The 20,444-nt window shown below is 44.7% G+C and overlaps 1 protein-coding gene across 16 annotated transcripts in view; it reads left to right on the forward strand.

Annotated features, from left to right (window-relative positions):
* Window positions 1–20,444, forward strand: part of nav3 (neuron navigator 3) — a 1,340,243-nt gene that overhangs the window by 1,118,727 nt on the left and 201,072 nt on the right. For all 16 annotated transcript variants that reach the window (XM_072484719.1, XM_072484722.1, XM_072484724.1 and 13 more), the window contains one exon: window positions 9,782–9,901. In XM_072484719.1, the coding sequence (XP_072340820.1) occupies window positions 9,782–9,901 (120 nt within the window). The remainder of the gene's footprint in view (window positions 1–9,781; window positions 9,902–20,444) is intronic.

Raw genomic sequence — 20,444 nt, forward strand, 5'->3', positions numbered from 1 at the left:
AGATATTCCCTTTATTTGACTTTAGCCTCCTCTTAGTCGCTGAATTTTTTCTTATCCCTGGTGCTTCTCAGTTAATCCCTTAATAATCTTCCATCTTTTGGGGTCTTGGTCTACCACTGCTCCTTCTGACCTGTGAAAGTAGTTAGGAAAACAAGACATTAGAAAAGAAAGAGAAAACCTCCCTCCCCCACTTCACCGAAATCCCACACTTACCAATCTGCCAACTCTACTCACTGCTTGTTGCACTCTTGAATGTAAAGCTAGTCTCAGTTACCCATGACAACCATGGCTACCCAACTGGCTCACGTATGTCCTTTAGAGAAGGAAATCTGCCATCCTTTCTGTTATGGGCCAGGATTTAGAGAACACCAAAGTATATCATGAAGTTCACCTGACCTACAACTTTTAATAGATTTTGGTTATGAGAAGCACAAGGGGCCACTTTTGAGGTGTGATGCAGCAGAGATCTTAAGTATTTTTAAACAAAACAATGTTTATTCTATGAATCCAGTTAACATTTTATAAACACACAATAAACATCTTATCAACTACCAACATAAATACACCCCAAAAGATACAGTACTCTATAGGTAACCCTTAGTAACTTTCCTAACAACATCCATAAGCCAAACACCCTTTTTTCCTACAAAAACAGTAGGTTTGCATTCCTTACAGAAACAGGTATTACTTTGAAATTATCACGTGATCTGGAGGCACTCTTTAGCATTCAGAGAGAGAGACCAAAATCCATCTTCTTGGTTTGAATGCAGCTCTCCAACTGAAAACAGAAAGTAAAACTCAGGGTCGCCAACAGCTTCCAACTCAAAACGAAAGTAAAAAGCAGAGCCAGAGCCCAGCTCCACCCACACAATGACATCACTGCCGCCACTTGAGAAGACAAACATTTCTTAAAGTGACATTCCCATGACATTACCTGGTCTAGCCGACTGTGACTCCAGCCCACAGCAATATGGTTAAATCTTAACCGCCCTCTGAAATAGCCGAACAAGTCACTCAGTTGAAGAGCAATCAGGGGTGGGCAATAAATGCTGGCCCAGCCAGTGACACCCAATTCTCATGAAAGAGTAAAAACAACAAATCTCCATTGGTCTATCCTGAAAGCTCCAATTGTCCCGAGGAATCACATACTTTTAAGGATTTCCACATTTCTCGTTTGGAAAATAATGCTTCCTAATTCCACACCTGAATGGCCTACTTTTAATTTGTTCCTGAACACTCGAACTGAGGAGATAGTTTGTGTAATAACTCTCACGATGACCCAATTAATCTCCCGTGGGGCTCGTGGAGTACGAGCTTCTCAGCTGAGTGGTGGAGGCCTAGCAGCTGGGCTCTTGAACCTTGTACTTTAAAGCCAGCCCGAATTGGGACCGACCTGATTGGTAGACGCAGCTGGGACTTTTGTGCTGTATGCCGTGTTGCGGCCTTTACTTTAGTTTTGCCAAACAAATGTTTTGTTTGTGTAACCTTCTCGGTACTCCTGAAGGTATTGTAGTTTGGTTGGTCACCTGTCTGGCTCAGTTGGTCCTTCAAAGGATAAGATGAAGAGATAACAATAGTGAACATTGTTGAGATCATTGTTATTCCCTCTGCCAACCTGGGCCTACTCCTCCTTTGTTGGCATGGCAACTCGAACCTCCTTGCGCTATGCATTCTATGCCTAGCAGCATGTAAGCAACATTTAGCAGGGTGATACTTGACAGGGCATGTGAGTGAAATACCATTTAAAAATCCATTTATATATAGTGCCTTTCATGACTGTAGGACATTCCAAAGCACTTACAGCCAACTACAGTGCAGAAGGAGGACATTTAGCCTGTCATGCCTTCACCAACTCTTTGAACAAGCAGTCAAATTCATTCCTGCACCCTAGCTTTTTCCCCAGAGCCACACAAATGCATGTCAGAATTATTTTTCAAAGTACCTATGATTCAACCACCCTTTCAGGCAGTCTTTTCCGGATCTTAACAAGAAAAATGTCACTCACCGTCTCTCTAGTTCTCAGATATATAGGGCGTGTGGTACCCGGAATTACATTGAAACCTAGCCAGCAATCTGTAAAGTACATTTTGCAGTGTAGTCATTGTAGGAAACGCAGCAGCCAATTTGGGCACAGCAAGCTCCCACAAACAGCAATGTGATAATGACTGGGTAATTTGTTTTGGTGATATTGGTTAAGAGATAAATATTGGCCTAGATGGTGTGGGGAGTTGCCCTGCTCTTATCAGAATAGTTGCTGTGGGATCTTTACATCTACTTTTGGGGATAGACATTGGCTCTTTTTAACATTTGAACTGAAAGACTTCACTGTTGACAGGATAGCACTCCCTCAGCACTGCACTCGGAATCTCAGTTTGGAACATGTCTTTGGAAAGGGGCTGGTACCCACAACTCTCTGATTCTGAGGTGTGAGAGTTATCAATGAGCCGCACCTGACAGCGGTTTGTGCCGAGTCCGACTAGGACGGAGATCTTCCGATATGTGGCAGCACTTGTTCTCCATTCAGCCAGCTCTTCACCCCTGGCTAACAGCAGGCTCCCTCATACAGTAGGAATCACACCATGCAGAGGTGGTGATTCCCAGTCATCCTGTCAGAGCATTAGGAAGAGGTTCCCAGTCTTCAAGTGGTCCACTTCTATGGCGTAAACACCATCAACTCACAAAGTAGATAAGCTTGCACACTCCTGCTTAAGAATCACGTACCACAGTATTACTAAACAGGTATGATCATGGAGAGGTTTAGGGATTATTTTACTGCTGTAATTTATTTAACAATTAAAAATAAACAATTATGAAAAGATTATTTACTGGTTGTGTTGAAGAGTTGGGAAAACTTTTGAGAGAGGGCACGAAGGAGATTTACTCGACTGGGACTAGGGAAAACTTAAGTTGGATTGTTCTCCTTGGAGCAGAGAAGGTTAAGGGAAGATTTAATGGGGTGTTTAAAGATATGAGGGGTTTTGCGGAATAAATATGGAGAAACTGTTTCCACTGGCAGGAGGGTCAGTAACCAAAGGACAAAGATTGATGATAATTTGTTAAACGCCAGAGGAGAGATGAGGCTATTTACAAAGAAAGCCTCTGTGTAATGTGCACCTGAAAGAGCAGTAGAACAGATTCAATGCTAATTTTCAAAGTGAATTGAATAAATACTTGAGAAGGAAAGGTTTACAGGGCTGTAGGAAAAGTGGGATGAATTGGATAACTCACAGGCATGATGGGCCAAATGCCCTCCATTTCTGTGTTATTCAATGGTTCTTTAAGTCTCATGCTTTCTCCATCCTCTCTGTTAATTTTCTTAATTCGTTAACGAGATGTGGGCATCGCTGGCTACACCACCATTTATTGCCCATCCCTAATTGCCCTAGGGATGGTGGTGCCTTCTTGAACCACTGCAGCCCATGTGGTGTAGGTACACCCACAATGCTGTCAGGACTGTTAGGACAGTATTGTTACCCCTGACTTGTACCTTGTAGATGGTGGACAGGCTTTGGGAGTCAGGAGTGAGCTACTCATCGCAGAATTCCCAGCCTCTGACCTGCTCTCATAGCCACAGTATTTATATGATTGGTCCAATGATTAGCCCTCAGGATGTTGATGGTGGGGGAGTTGCTGGTGACCATGCTGTTGAATGTCAAAGGGAGATAGTTGGATTCTCTCTTGTTGGAAATGGTCATTGCCTGGCACTTATGTGGCACGGATGTTACTTGCCTCTTATCAGCCCAAGCCTGGATATTGTCCGGGTCTTGCTGCATTGGGACACTGTTCAAAATGTATCCCATAAAGACTAGTGGCTCCAAAGCTTCTGTCATGGACAGGTGCATCAGTGACAGGTAGATTGGTGAGGACAGGCTCAAGTCGGTTTTTCTATTACCACCTGCCATTGGTCTGGAGTCACATGTAGGCCAGACCAGGTAGGGATGGCAGATTTGAAGGACATTAGTGAACCAAATGGGTTTAAAATAACCATTGGTAATAGTTACATCATTACTAATGACTTACTTTATATTCCAGATTTATTAATTGAATTGAAATTCCACCAGTTTCCTTGGTGGGATTTCAATGCGTGGCTCCAACCATAGTCCCTGAATTATTGGTTCAGTACCACCTCTCCACAACCTCTTTTGGTGTTCCTTGTTTATTTGATTTTTATTTCAGTTGATTTGACCTCTCTTTCCAGAGGCCACAATACTGTTGTTAAACTTGTCTACAATTGGATGGACTTGCTTTTAATGTGTTTGCCTTCTCTTACCCTGGCCAATCATGAAGTGGCTCACTGACGTTTGAGATAATTTTCTCCATTGCAGTGACAGGACAAGCTTTTTTATTTATTTTACGGGTCCCAGGAAGAGTTGAGTAAGGGCAAATGTTACCTCATCCAGACCTAATTTGCTCTAAGGGATTTGCTGGTCAGATTGAGGCATTGGAGAGCTGTTTATTGGTAGGCATGTCTCAGAAGATAGCATTGTCATCTCAGAGTCTGAGCTCTTGGTTTCAAGTTTCAGTGAAAGGCTCAGGCACAAAGTCCAGGCTGGCATGTCCAGTATAGCCCTGAGAAGATTCTGCAATGTCAGAGGTGCTATCTTTTGGGATAAAGTATTAAATCAAGAATCCATCTGTATCCTCAGGTGGAAGTAAGAGATTCTACGACAATGTTTGAAAAAGAGCAAGATAATTCTCCCAGTATCCTGGCCAAATTTAAACCTCAACCAATATCGCAAAAGCTGTTCACTATACCGCCATTATCACATTGCTGTTTATGGGAGCTTGCAGTGCACAAATTGCCCTTCTGAAGGGCAACAAGGGATGGGCAATAAATGCTGGCCTAGGCAGTGATGCCCACATGCCGTAAATGAATAAAAAGAAATTTGTTGCCATGTTTCCTACATTACAACAACTTGGCTATAAAGAGTTTTGGGATGTCCTGGAGTTGTGAAGGGCGCAATAGAAATGCAAGTTGTCCTGTTTTGACAAAGAGAGGGCAAAATGTTAGTCTAACCTTGTCGATTGCTAACGTATACTCATCCTGGGTGAATATTGACATTGGATAGACCACTTTTACTGTGTTTAGTAGTTTGGGAAAAGGTCATTGGGTGATTTTTGCCCTTGAATCAGGCTTTTATATTTTGAATTGTTGTGTTTGGATCAGGAATGCTGTAGAATAACAGTGTGGAGAATTATAAACTTGGATTGGATTTTGTGGATCTGCCGTTGAGCACCGTGTAAAAGGAAGCCTTGTGTTGCTCTTCCTTCCCACCTGATTAAACACTAGGGCTGGCGAGAAGGAACCCTAAACCTGGTGTTGGCATAGTTTGCCTAGTCTGGGTGGTCTAAATATTGTAATGAAGAGTTGAAGGCAGTGACGGTGAACAGTGTTTAACACAATTGCAATCAAACATCTTTCAGTCGCGAATGTGATATAAGGCTGAACAGGCTAAAGCATAATTTTCTTGTTTTGCTCATTGGGTGGCAATTTCACCGTTGAATCAGGAAGATGTGTGTTCAGGTCCTGTCCCAGGAGCTTTGTGTGTACAGTCTCAGCTGTGGTTCAGTGGAGGGAACTTGTGCCTTTGACTCAGTAGGTCATGAGTTCAAGTTCCCATCCAGAGACTTGAGCTCAAAATCTCACTGCTATTCCTGTGCAGTACTGCACTGTAGAGGTGCTGTCTTTTGGATCTACCTGCCCTCTCACCTGGACATAAATGGCAGGGGAGTGGGGTGCGGGTCAAATGGGCGGGGGGGGGGGGGGGGGGGGGGGGGCTTGGTGTCCTAGCCGATGTTTGTTCCTTAATTAACACAATTAAATTACAGATTATCTGCTCATTATTGTATTGCTGTTAATTTGCCAGTGCATTGTATACGTTCTATCAAAAGCTGTACTTCACAAATTCTTTATTGGTCATTGAATAAACACACTTAATCCCGGTTTAATATTATAATAAGGCTCCTGCCTGATTCAGGTAGGCCTACCAGCCTCTTATCACTTTTTTAAAAAAACGTATTTTATTCAAATTTGTATCAAAGTAGGTTACAGCAAATAAACCCCCCGGGAAACATTCTTCCCAACAATCAACTATACAGTTTGTACAGATTTTTCTCCTTTTTCACCCACCCCCAACCCCCTGCGACGAACCGCTCCTCAAACATCCCCCACCTTTTCTCAAACTCCCCTGCTGAGCCCCTTAACTAACCGAAATCTCCCGACTCACTACAAAGTAATCAATCCTCGAATACACCTCATAGACGTGTGCCTCCTGCAAAAAGACAACCCCCGCTTTCAAGCTCCAGAGGCGCGAACACCCGCGACCTTTTAACCTGCCCATTCAGTCCACGGAAGTTCCACGTTACCAACCTTACCGGAGGCTTGCACCTCCAATCCCCTCTACCGTCCGTCATCTTCCCCACTTAACACCTTCCCCTTTAATTCCACTCTGTACCTAGCCCATCCCAGATGGCCCCTTTCTTCACCCTTGACCATGTCATCTCTCACCCCCCTGCCACGTTGCAGAACCCCCCCCCCCCCCCACTTCCCCTTTTACCCCTCCCCCTTTCACCCCTCTTGGTCTTCTCCCCCACCACCTCACTTCCGTTCACCAGCATAACCTGCTAGCGCGGCTGCCCCTGCCCAAAGGTACATCCTAATGACCTCCCCCCCCCCCCCACCCCACCCCACTCCTCAGCTCAAAGGAGAAGGCCTCCTGCTGGCCTTACCCTCCCCCACCCAAACAAGGACTTCTCCTGAACTCCAGGTAGCCTTCCCCAAAAGCAAACAAGCAGATGTTAGACACAAACAGTCCCATAAAACAGGAGGCGTGATGGGAACATCCATCCCCACATAAACGTTTCACCCCTACAAGTCCTTACAATCTCAACATTGAACAGAACCCCCCCCCCTCCCCCTCCCCCCCCCCCAAAAAAAGGCAAAAATCCCCCAATCCCTACACCCACTTCAAACATGCTCCCGACCATTACATAGTGCACGCACCCCGGTTCCCAAGCATTGTCCGCTCAGTTCTCCCCCAGTTTATGCTCCTTAATGAAGTCTTCGGCCGCTTCTGGGGTCTCGAAATAATACTCCCGCCTCCGAACGTCACCCATAATTTCGCCGGGTAGAGCCCCCCAGACCTGATCTGCCGCCGGTACAGCACCGCCTTGGCCTTGTTGAAACCTGCCCACCGTTTTGCCAACTCGGCTCCGATGGCCTGATAAATCTGGATGTTATTTCCCTCCCAGTCGCAGCTACACTTCTCCCGGCCCACCATAGAATTTTCTCTTTCTCCACAAATTTATGGAGCCTCACGATCACCGCCTGTGGCGGCTCCGCAGCTCTCGGCTTCTGCCTCAGAGACCTATGCACTCGGTCCACTTCAGGTGCCTTATCTAGCACCCCTTCTGCCACCAGTCCCGCCAGCATCCTCAAGATGTACCTCGTGGCACCCACACCTTCCACTCCTTCAGGCAGGCCCACTATTCGCAGGTTCTGTCTTCTCGAGGTATTCTCCTGCTCCTCAACCTTTGCCCTCAGCGTTTTACAAAGGTCTCCTAGGAGCCCCACCTCCGCCTCCAGAGCCACCACACGATTGCTGTGGTCCGAGATCACTCCTTCAATCTCCCGAATCTATGACCCCTGCACCTCCAAACACCTCTCCATCTGCTCCAAAGTACTCTTCAAGGGTGCCACAGCTTCTGCAATGGCCTTTGCATGATCCTCATGCATTTCTTTCCTCTGTTTATGGAATTCCTCCTTGATAAAAGTCATCAGTTCCTGTATTTGGGGCCTTACAGCTTGCCCCTCCCCTGCCTGCATGCTGGAAGAGATTGTCTGTGAAGCACAAGACTGTTTCAACTTTCCAGCCAAATTTCTCAGTTTTCTGCCAGGTCTGACGATCAGAAGACATACCATTCCAGGGGTAAACTACTCCTCTAACATTCACCTATGCCTTTTCATCAAAATTCCACCTGGATCTTTTCTGTGACTTTGAACAGGAACAGCCCTTTATGTGACCAATCACTCCATGGTCACAGGCGGAAGTCCTCTGTCACTCTCAATGTTTCCAATAAACTGCAAGGCCAAGTCTGAAAATCCCCAGCAGACTGTGCACAGATCAATTCCTTTTATGTTATCGTACCTGTGTGGGTCGGCTAAAAAAAATGGGGCCACACACTTACATAAATCACCCACACACTTAAACAAATTGGAGAGAATGTTGGTCTCTGAAAATCCGCCTTAGATAGGTCTCAGGTAGCGAGTTAACGATGAGCTGGGTTTGTCAATTGGTCTTACCACTGTTCACGTTGAGAAAGCAGTGTGTTAGTGAGATCATTATCACCTTGGACGCTAAAGTGGATGTAAAAGATCCCTTGGCACTATTTATCCCTCATATAATGCCACTGAAGCAGATTACCTAGACAATGATCTTACTTCTCTTAATGGGATCCTGCTATGTGAAAGATGCGTTATTCTCCATTACAACAACAGCAACAGAATTACAAAAATAATACTCCATCAGTATAGCACTTTGAGAAATCCTGACGATGTGAAAGACACAAAATGTACGTTTGTTCTTTCACTCCCTCACTTTGTTTCCTCTCTCCTGATAACGGCCTCAAATGGAGCATTTGGCCACATCCATTGCTTTGTGATTGCCTTTTGTCTCAAACACCTTCCCTGAGCTGCATCATTGTCCTGTGTAACGCGAGCAGAGTACCACACACAGATGTGGGAATTGGATTAACCGGATAGTCTTTCAAAGAGCTGGCAGACGCGCACACAGGGCCTGTGGACAGGCCGAGGCAGAGCTGAATGGGTCTCCTCACTCCTTGATTCTTTGATTCCGTTAATTGCACGTGGACACCAAACCCTGATCTCAGTCTAGGTTTAATTTTTTTTAACTGCCAATAGCATTTTGTTCAAAGCCATTACATGACATGTGGGAGTGAAAGAGTTAAGATTCTTGGTTCAAACAGCTGCGGTTAGTCGATTGAAGCTGTGGCTCTCAGTGGGAGGAGTGTGACCTGCAGTTTCTTGTGCTTGTTTGTCTATCCATCGTGCGCTGATCACTTGCAGTTTTAATTTAAAGAAACAGTACCAAGAAAGGTAAAAATACAAGGTGCCATTTCGTCATTGGGTCTCTTCTCACCTTCATTATTGGGGTTTTCCTCATATTGTTTAATCTTTAAGTATCTTTTGAATATGTGAATGAGCCAGTTACAATAGCAGATTGTTGTCGTGTATCCTGTTTTCATATTACCTTGCAGCTCTGTTGCAGTTTGAGTGTCAATGTTTTTACTCTCTGCTTTTGAGATGCCCAATATTCTGTCCTTTCTCTCGACACAGGGAGGGGCCCATCTGATACAGCACGGTGGTGGGGGAGGGGGGTATCGCTCTTGATTGGGGATTTAATTGGTTTCATTGCCTGCCCACCTGCCTCTTGGAAGTGGGCTTTCAATTCCTGTGATGGCCAATGCCTGGACAATATTACAAAACTATCCTGTTGGGGTTTCCCATATTATTTTCCTGGCACCTGCCTCCGAACCCATCTTCATGGGTTGGGGAAAAATCAGCCCATCTTTTCAGGCCAATGAACTTTCATTAAGTTGTGGGGAAGTTCTGAACAGACTCGATATCCTGAATGGCCTCCTTCTGTTCTGTACTATTCTATGACACTGCGGTGGCTTTTCCTAGTCAGTATTATTGGTAGTTTGGAGGATTTTGAAGCCGAGCCTCAATGGGGACTTTACTAACCTATTCTCCTCTTCTCAGGTACATGACCGATGGAGGCCTGAATCTATACACTCGCAGCATAAACCGCATCCCAGACATATCAGCCACACGTGATGTCATACAAAGAGGAGTGCCTGATATTTCGGCGGATGTTGACAGGTAAGAGAAAGTGACAGCTGTATCGAGTTTATTCAAATGGCCATGACATCTGCTGCTGGCTCCCCTGGGTGGAATTTTGAAATATAAGAAAGATTCTGGTTGAGAAGGGGTCAATTGAAACTCATTCCTGTGACAAAGTCTGAGCTAAATGTTGCTCCTCCTACAGTTTGCGCGTTAGAAACACAGAGTGAACATCGGTACACTTGCTCGATTGTGCAGCCCATTTCGCAAGTTTTATTTTTTGCACCTCGATGTTAATGGACTCAGACTTGTGATTCGTACAGACCAGCGGGGTGCACCATTCCTGACTGTTCTGGTGCTCAGTGCTCTGTATTGGAGAGTGGGGGTGCTGTGAGGGTGCAGGTCCCATCACGAGTGATATCTGGAACCAAATCAGTTAGCGGCCAAACAGCCAGGTGAAGTGGAAGAAACGGAGCAGCTAATGGAACTAACTCATTTGAATCACTAACTTGCAAACTCTGAAATTGGGGAAGCAAAATGAAAAAGAGAGCTGGTATACTGATCCTTTCATAATTCAGGCTCCTGATAGTGGGGAAGAGTTTAAAAACGTGGACTTTCCAGATATGTGGGAGGTGATTGTGTGGAGGTGTAAACTCAGCATATTCCTTTAATTTAAAATGTGGAAATGGAATAAGGAGAAAGGGGTTCAATCTAATAAAAGGTAACTTTAGGGTTGATATCAGTCATCCTTCTTTACACAATGAGTGATCAACAATTGGAAGGAACCTCCTGAAAGAAAGCTGGAGACAAAAACTCTGGGATCACTCAGTCAAGGGGGTACTGTTAAGCGTCTGAATTGTTTAAGATAGATTGAATAATCTTCCTTATCTGGTGAGATTCCCCCTGAAAATAGCTTATCCTTATCGGAAATGACAAATTTTTAAAAAATTCTCCTCTTAGCTGTGTTACGATGGCTCAGACCATTGTCAGGCTGGTTAAAGAACACGTTGCCTTGGTAAAGACCACTGACCGATCACAGCAACTTTCTCTCTCTTACCCGACTGCAGCTGGAGATTGATTCAGATTCAATTCTGTCTACGAGAGAATTCCACTTTTCCGGCTGTATTTGAAAATTATGGATATGGAGATTGACAGGACAGTGAGAATATGATTCAAATTGCCAATGGCAACTGTAAATGAGCATGTTGTCTCCACTCCTCCTCCGTCAAACTAGAATGGGTAGTTTTTTCCTCAAAATGAACAAATACATCCCTCAAAATATGTTTCCCACTCCTCTCAACAGCTCACCAACCTCACCATGTCTCCCCCCCCGCCCCCCACCGCCCCACCTCCCATCCAATGGGACGGGGACAGGATTTCAGAAACTCATTTGACAGCGTCCTCTACTGACCAGAGCCTGCAACTACATTGTGACAGTTGACATAAGGCCTTTCGCTAGTGGCGGGATTCTCTAGTCCTGCCGGCAGCATAAGCTGTCTTGAATGGGAATTCCCATTGACAGCGGCAGGAATAGAGAATCCCACCACCAGCGAATGTGCCCCCCCACCGCTGCCGAGAAACACACGGCTAGGAGGCCGAAGAATTCTGCCCTCGTTGTTTGGTAGTCTCATGCAGTATAAATTGTTGTTCCCTTTCCTGTTGGTTAATCTTGTGTAGTTGTCCTAGTGAACATAAAACACTGTTGACATAGGAAAATTGAATGGGAAATATGAGCATAGCAGCAATGGCAAATAATGATGGAAAATCAAGACCAAAAATCATGGAAACTGGGAGGAAGCTTTGTGAAAATGAGAAAACTCCATCTTTTTGGAAAGTTCCTATGCTAAAACACACTCCTGATCAATGATTTCAGATGGTGCTAAAGATTTGGGAGCATTTAAAAATTCTCCAACGTGGATACAATTGGGTTACACTCACTGCAAGAATTGACATGCTCAGTTGAGTTATTTAATGATTGCAATGCAGGGGAGCCTGTTTCATAATAGAACCCTATTACTGACTCCATTCTCTTAATTTCCCCCCTTCAGCTTCACCTTGCACTTGTGTGGCTGGTGGGCTAACTACCTCTGCAGTCCATTTTCAGTAAAATGAGATGGTCTAAACATTCGCCTACTGTGATATAAATTGAAATTCCTGAAATGGCTTTGTGTGAGGTGCCTGAAGAGAATAATGGTGAAAAGAAACAGCATGTAAAATATTCGTTGAGTACTCAGCATGCATCTTCCAGAACTGTTTGAAATCAACAAGTGAGCTAAAGGAGAGAGCTCCATCTCAACTTAAGTCATCAGAGATTGTGCAAAAATAGATTGTGTAGATTTATTTTCAAGTATTAAATATTTAGCCATAACAGCAAATTTGCAAAGTTGGAAATAACATCATAAAGGCTCTGAAAGTGTGGTTCAGGAATTCTAGTTTCTACTTCAGATCTTTTAAAAACACTCACCATTTAAGTAGAGCACAATATATAATATAATTTGATAGGGTTCTCTTCTAGATCTCAACCAAGATCTCTTTTAGAGGGGAAAGTGGAGGGCGGCAGAATGAGGGTCCATCTAGGAGCAGTTGAACGATGGGCATCACAGAGCGGTTGCAGACGGGCTACTGCGGATGTGTAAAGCTGGAACCAGACAGACGAGCCAGACAGACGAACATGACATCTCATCGCAGCAGATCTCCCGAGGGGAGAACCCGCAAGCAGGCCAGGAGGAGGATAGGTTTCAGGGTTTGGACACAATAGACAGGTTATAGTATATTTATTTAAAATTTCTGTCATCTGTAGGCAAGGCTTGTCCATGTGTTACACGGAGATCCATTTCCATATTCCAGTGGAGCATGAACAACAGACTGCAAGCATCCAAACTACATTGCAATCAATGGATTTTGTAGTGTACTGGTTGTATTACTGAGCTAGTAATCTATAGGTCTGCAACAATGATCCAGGGAATGTCAGCTCTAATCCCACCATAGCAATTTTAAGATCTGTAATCAATATAAAGATAAATTGCCGGTATTGGTTTAAAAATAAACCAGTCAGACTGTCATAAAAACCCAACTGGTTCAGTAACATTGTGCTGTCCTTATTAGGTCTGGATTTATATATGACATGTTTTTTTATATTTTTGGGGGGGATGTGGACTTCGCTGGCCTGGTTAGCATCTATTTCCCATCCCTAATTGCCCTTGAGAAGGTGGTGGTGAGCTGCCTTCTTGAACCGCTGCGGTCTCTGCGGCGTCCATACACCCACAATGCTAACTGTGGCAGCGTGATACAACTGAGTGGCATGTTAGGCCATTTCCGGTGGGCAATTAAGTATCAAGCACACAGCTGTGGATCTGGAGTCACACGTAGGTCAGACTGGGTAAGGAGATGAGTGCACCAGATGGTAATCTGGTAGTTTCATGATCATTATTAATGGGTGGGATCACCCGGTCACACTGAATGTCAATGGGGTTTTGGCTGGCCCACCGCAGCCCCAAGGCAGGTCCCACCACAGCAGGGCCGAAATCTCATCCAATTAAACTAGCATTTTATCCCATGTGTATTAATTAGTTGAATATAAATGAACTGATGTCTCCAGAGCATTATCCAGAACCTCTGGATTATTAGTTCAGTAACACCACCACTATGTTACCATTCCTCTAACATGGTTGACTCTTTAACTGCCCTCTGAAGTGAGCTAGTAAGCCACGCAGTCAGTCAACTAGGCGGGGGAATGGGCAAAAATTACCAATTGTCTTTGACATCCATATTTCCAGAATGTGTAAATGCTCTGGTGGTGATATATAGATTTCTGCTATTTGTTTCTACTTTATCTGGAAAGCAATATAACCGGTTCCATTCGTCCAGCATTGACTAATCTTTCATTCGGAACTAGTTCCATACAAACATATAAAGACCAGAATAAGGTAAAGATAAAATGACCATAGTCCCACATGACCATAGGCTGCCTTCTCTTTGAGGGGGAGAGCAGACTGGTGGTGATGTAACCTGAGGATCACCACTCCTCAGGTGAGGGACAAGATCGAGAAGGCGAGACTTTCATGTATAACCTCATCCAGTACAGGAGGCTGCTGGCCTCGCTCTGCATCACGAACCAGCTGTCTAGCCAACTGAGCTAAACTGGCCCCGGACCAGAATACAGCACAGAAAAAAGTTATTTGACTCATTTTAGCTCTTTAAAGATCATTTAGTCCCATTCTCATGATACTTCCCTGAAGCCCTGCAAATGTTTCCTTTTCTACTTATTAATTCAGCTTTAAAAGTTATTATTGATTCTGGTACTCCCGAATACATCACCTTAAATCTGGTTACCTGTGTGGCAGTCAAAAACTGGGGGCCATACTCTATAAGGAATTCAGGGGAAACCTCTTTACCCAGAGGATGGGGAGAATGTGGAACTTGCTCCCACAGGGAGTGCTTGAGGTGAGTAATATCGATACATTTAAGGGGAAGCTGACTATATTCAAACATCCATCATTCACTCTGAAGCACATTGGGATATCCTGAGGTTGCAAAAGGTGCTACATGAATGCAATATTTTTTAATGCTTCTTAATTTAAATCTCAGGGTCAATGAATGCCTTTCTTTTCCTTACTCTCTGTTCGTTTTACAATTCTTAATAATGTGTGACATTTAGACCGAGAGATTTGTCTGGGGCTCTTTTTGAATACAGATGTGTCACTGCATGACCAGCGACACTCAAACCAGGAGATTGAGCCATGCCCAAACCCATCGCTGACAAATTTCACAATGGAAGATTCAACAGGCATTAGACCCTTAATTTACATATGTAAGGAGCTTAATACCTGGTGAAGGGTTCTGATTGGAAAATCTAAAAAGAGGGCTCCAGAAATGTAACAGTTGGATCAACATATACAGATTAAGCTCACATCATCCCACCACTAAATCATTTAGTTTTACACCCGAAGGGCAGCACGGTGGCGCAGTGGTTAGCACTGCTGCCTCACGGCGCTGAGGTCCCAGGTTCGATCCCGGCTCTGGGTCACTGTCCGTGTGGAGTTTGCACATTCTCCTCGTGTTTGCGTGGGTTTCGCCCCCACAACCCAAAGATGTGCAAGTTAGGTAGATCGGCCACGCTAAATTGACCCTTAATTGGAAAAATTGAATTGGGTAATCTAAATTTATTTTTTAAAAGTTTTACACACGAAAAATAAGTGCACTGCGGATCGATTTCTACCCTGAGATTGCTGCAATCACAGAATATAGGAGAAAATTGTTCATGTATGGCTGGAACGTAAAACCTTTCTGTGCATCTGCACTATCTGCCACACTCCTAATTTCACACACTGCAGGATACTGATTTATATGTTGGAAAATGGTATAAACAACAAAGGACTTGTTTGGAATGTGCAGAATGTAATGGAGCAAAAGTACCCTCAGCTCAATACTTGACCTTTGCATCGTCTGCATCATCTCATCTAGAATAGAAGCAGAATACTGCGGACGATCAAATCTGAAATAAAAATAAAAAAAGGTCTGATGGCATCTCTGGACGTCTTGGGTCCGTATGACTCTTCCTCACAACTGAAGAGGAATCCAAAGAGTTCTGAAGAAGAATCATAATGGAAATAAATCGCAGATTTCCCGTGCGTGAATCATTAATGAGGCAGGAAGCAGATGATGCAATGTGAAAACCTGACATTGTGGCTGGCGGGAAAACTTCATGCCCGCTCCCGTGCTTACTGCAATGGGGGAAAATCCCACCCTCCCCTGCTCTTTCCCTGTCCTCCTGCCCCGTCTCTTTCGTCCTGTCTTTTCCCTCTCATTACTTTTACTTTTGAAATGCTGCTTGACAGCTGCGTGCAGTTGGAAAGCCATAAGTGGCCTCGCCATTATGGTTCAATCACTGTTTACTATTGAATGTGATTTCAGCAAGGACAGTAGCAGTGATACCTTCCGTCACAATGTCCTTGGTTATCCAGGCTGCTACACCAAATCTCTGACTAGTGACCACACTCCCACCATTAACAAGAGGATTGTGATACTGACTTTAGCCAAATAACTGACTCAGCCACACTCGCAGTGGGAGTGTGAAAAATGGTCCTTTGATTGAGGTGCCACAGGCCATTGATATCACAGCACTAAAATCCAACAAGACAAACGTTAGCTGTTTGTAACTTTCAAGACAAACGCCCTGTGTTTTCATTCCCTTTGGAGTCAAATTAACCCATTAGCAACATTAACTAGAATCTGTTATTGACGTGTATGTGATAGCAGAGACTGAATAGAGCTCAAGTGGGGGCTCTAGTCTAGAGTGGGACTTGAACCCATAAGCTCTCCATCGGAGATGAGTGTTCTACCGCTACTTGAGAGGGTTTGTTTGATGAGTTTGGGAGGTCTTTCAAATTATTCGAGTGGGATTTAATACCCCTCTCTGGAGCAGCCTGGGGATAATGGAAGCTTGGGTGAAGAGCAGTAGAAGGATGTGAGGTGAGAGGTGAAGTGAGCCACAACAGGACAGTATAAACAGAAGATGTGATTTCCCCAATTGGATACAGGGTATCAGGAAATTAAAAGGAGTCTATATTTGTTTGTTAGACGTGGTTAAATCTCTGTTGGCACCACAAGTGTTCAAAAAGCAAGCACATATGACTTACTGTAAGCTGCTTATCCACCAATTAATGCAAAGACATCTGAAGTGGAAAATTGTCATCATCTCAGTGTGTGCATTTGAGAAAACGATAGCCCTTGGTAATCAAAGTAATATCAACATTAATCATAACCCAGGAGAGTATTCATGTAAGCAGAAACTGCAGCCCGGGAAAGGAACAGTATGGTTTCATAAAACCAAACTGTTGACCCAAATATTCTACTGAATGTTTTTCTGCAGATTGTGGCTCTTTTGACGCATCTTTTCAGAAAATGCAAAGGGGGTCAGGGTCAATTATCTGAAGACCTGCCAGGTACCGAGAAAGTCCAAATTTATCCCACAAGCTGCTACTCATCGTTAATGAAAAATAAAGTGTTTCTCTTCTTTCTGTGTTACGCGCCACCTCCCCCCCCACCCCCCCCATTGTGTCATTTTCTTATTAAGAGCGTTCACGCAGAACTGTGCCCCAGGCGGCTGGTGCCAAGACTGACTACCCATGGGCTCCTCAGGGAACCATCAAGCTTCCATTGACAGATTTGCAGATGGTGCAAACTGAGAGCAAGCGTCAAAAACAAGTTAAACATTGGGGAAACTGTGGAAAACCAGCACCTTGATGCAATGCTGCATTCTACGAGAAATCTATTTCCCTGTCTTCTACTTGTTGTGCAACAAAGGAACAGGAAGAGGCCATTCAGCCCCTTGAGCCTGCACAACCATTTACTTGGAACATGGTGGACCTGTACCTCAATCTCATTTACCTACCCTTGCTGCAAATCCCCTAATACATCCTTAGCCAATCAAAATGCAACGCCACAATAACCTCCTGCTCCTCCACTTCCGACGGGGACAACACCACATTTAAAAGCTGCCGCACATTAGACGACAAATGTTTACCCTTTACAAATCCTGTAACCTGAGGGAGACCTCCTCAAACCTCAGTGCTAGAACCTTGGCCAAAATCTTAGCATCCACATTTAATAAGGAAATTGTGAGGTATAACCCACACTCCACCTGGTCCTTATCCGAAACGAGATAGACACTTGCATCATTGTCTCCGGAGAAGACCACCGCGTTACCAAATCCTCAAACATTTCCACCAATAACGGTAACAACCGATCAGCAAATGTTTTCTAAAATTCCACTGGAAATCCAGCTCCGGAACCTCGCCCATTTGCATTCGCCGAATAGCTGTCCGGTCCTCCTCAACCCTCAATGGTTTCTCCAACCCTTCCTGATCCTTCTCCTCCACCTGAGAACACTTCAACCCCTCCAGATATCCCTCTATATCCGACTCCCCCCAGGCAGCTCCGATCTATAAAGATTCTTATAGAACACCTCAAACGTCCCATTAATGTTATCCGGCGCTGACGCTAGTCCACCACCTGAATCCCAAACTTGAACAATATCTCGGGAGGCCGCTTTCTGCCTCAACTGAACAGCCAAAAGACGACTGCCATTCTCTCCATATTCGTACATTACCCCCCTCGAGTGCCGCAACTGGCGCACCGCTGTAACAGTAGACAATAGGCCAAACTGCACCTGCAGCTTCTTCCTACTAGCCAGGAGCTCTGGAGTAGGGTCACTCAAATACTTCTCATCTACCTCCAAGATCTCATCTACCAACCTTTGGCATTCCTCCTTGCCTCCCTCTCCACCTGCACTTTATCTCTAGTGCTGTTTGGGAGGGTTTAAACTAGTGTAGCGGGTTGGGGTGGGAACTGAGATAAACATAGGGCAGAGCAAGAACAGGCAGAGGGAAGCCGTAAGTCTCAGCGGGACTGTAGGTCTGGCGTGCCTTTGCTTCAATGCATGAAGTATAACAGGTAAGACAGATGAACTCAGAGCCTGGATTACTGCAGGGAACTATGATCTAATTGCAATTACGGAGACATGGTTAAAGGAGGGACAGGACTGGCAGCTTAACATTCCGGGATATCGTTGTCTTAGACGGGACAGAAGGGGAAACCAAAGAGTTGCATTGCTGATTCGGGAGCAGATCACAACTGTTTTGCGGGAGGACACATTGGAGGAATCTTGTAGTGAGGCCTTATGGGTGAAGCTCAGGAATAAGAAGGGTGAAATCACAATGTTGGGCATGTACTATAGATCTCCCCAACAGCCCGCGGGAGACTGAGGAACAATTGTGTAGTCAGACATTGAAAAGGTGTGAAAAAAGCAAGGTAGTTGTGATGGATGACTTTAACTTCCCCCATATTGACTGGAAATCCCTTACAGCCAGGGGCTTGGATGGAGAGCAATTTGTTAGATGTGTCCTGGAGAGTTTTTTGTCAGTGTTTTGACAATGCAACCAGGGAAGAGGCCATACTAGAATTGGTATTGGGGAATGAGCCAGGCCAGGTGATTGATGTTTCAGTGGGGGAGCATTTTGGGCTTAGCGACCATAATTCTATAAGATTTCGAATAATCATGGATAAGGAAGTGGCCTGCGGGTGAGGGTGCTTAATTGGGCGAGGGCCAATTACATCCAAATTAGACAGGAACTGGGGCATATGGATTAGGAGCGGTTATTTGTAGGCAAATCCACGTCTAACATGTGGGAGGCTTTTAAAGGCCAGTTGATTGAAGTGAGGACAGGCATGTCCCTGCAAAAATGAAGGATAGAAAAGGCAGGATTTGGGAATCATAGATGACGAGGGAAATTGTAAGCTTAGTCAGAAGGAAAAAGGCCTAGACATCTAAAAACTGACCCTTGAGCAGTACAGTGAAAGTAAGAAGGAACTTAAACGTAAAATTAGGAGGGCTAAAAGGGCCAGGAAACATGGTCAAGAAGAATCCCAAGGCTTTTTATGCATTTATTAGGAGCAAGAGGGTAACAAGAGAAAGAGTAGGCCCACTTAAAGACAATGAAGGGAAGTTCTGCGTGAAACAACAGGAAGTGGGTGAAATCCTCAATGAGTACTTTGTATCAGTATTCACCAGGGAGAAGGACATGATGGATGTTGAAGTCAGGGATACGTGTGTTATCGATCTTGAGAACATCAATATATCAAAGGAGGAAGTGTTGAGTATCCTAAATTGCATTAAGGTAGACAAGTCCCCCGGGCCGGATTGGATCTATCCCAGGTTATTACGAGAGGCAAGGAGAGAAATAACTGGGGCCTTAAAAGATATCTTCACATCCTCTTTGATCACAGGTGAGGTTCCAGAGGACTGGAGAAAAGCTAATGCTGTTCCCTTGTTGAAGAAAGGAAGCAGGGTTAATCCAGCAAATTATAGGCCGGTGGGTCTGACATCAGTGGTGGGGAAGCTTTTGGAAAAGATACTGAGGGACAGAATATATGCACATTTGGAGGAAACTGGACTAGTTACTGACGGGCATCATGGTCTTGTACAACGAAGGTCATGTCTCACCAACTTGACGAGGTGACAAAGAAAATTGATGAGGGAAGGGCTGTGGATGTAGTTTATATGGACTTTAGTAAGGCGTTTGACAAGGTCCCACATGGCAGATTGGTAAAAAAACTAAAATCACATGGGATTCGGGGTGGGTCGGCAAAATGAATACAGAATTGGCTTGATTATAGTAGACAGAGAGTAGCGGTGGAATGGAAATCTGTAGCTAGGGATCAGTGCTGGGACCTCTGTTGTTTATAGTATATGTAAATGATCTGAAGGAAAATGTGGATCGTCTGATTGGTAGGTTTGCGGATGATACAAAGATTGGCGGAGTTGCTGATAGTTGCTGAATTGCAGCACAGTGGTTAGCAATGTTGCTTCACAGCGCCAGGGTCCCAGGTTCGATTCCCGGCTTGGGTCACTGCCTGTGCGGAGTCTGCACGTTCTCCCTGTGTCTGCAGTGGGTTTCGTCCAGGTGCTCCGATTTCCTTACGCAAGTCCCGAAAGGCATGCTGTTAGGTAATTTGGACATTCTGAATTCTCCCTGTGTACCCGAACAGGCGCCGGAGTGTGGCGACTAGGGGCTTTTCACAA

This window comes from Scyliorhinus torazame, chromosome 19 (genome assembly GCF_047496885.1).
Source record: "Scyliorhinus torazame isolate Kashiwa2021f chromosome 19, sScyTor2.1, whole genome shotgun sequence".
NCBI lineage: Eukaryota > Metazoa > Chordata > Chondrichthyes > Carcharhiniformes > Scyliorhinidae > Scyliorhinus > Scyliorhinus torazame.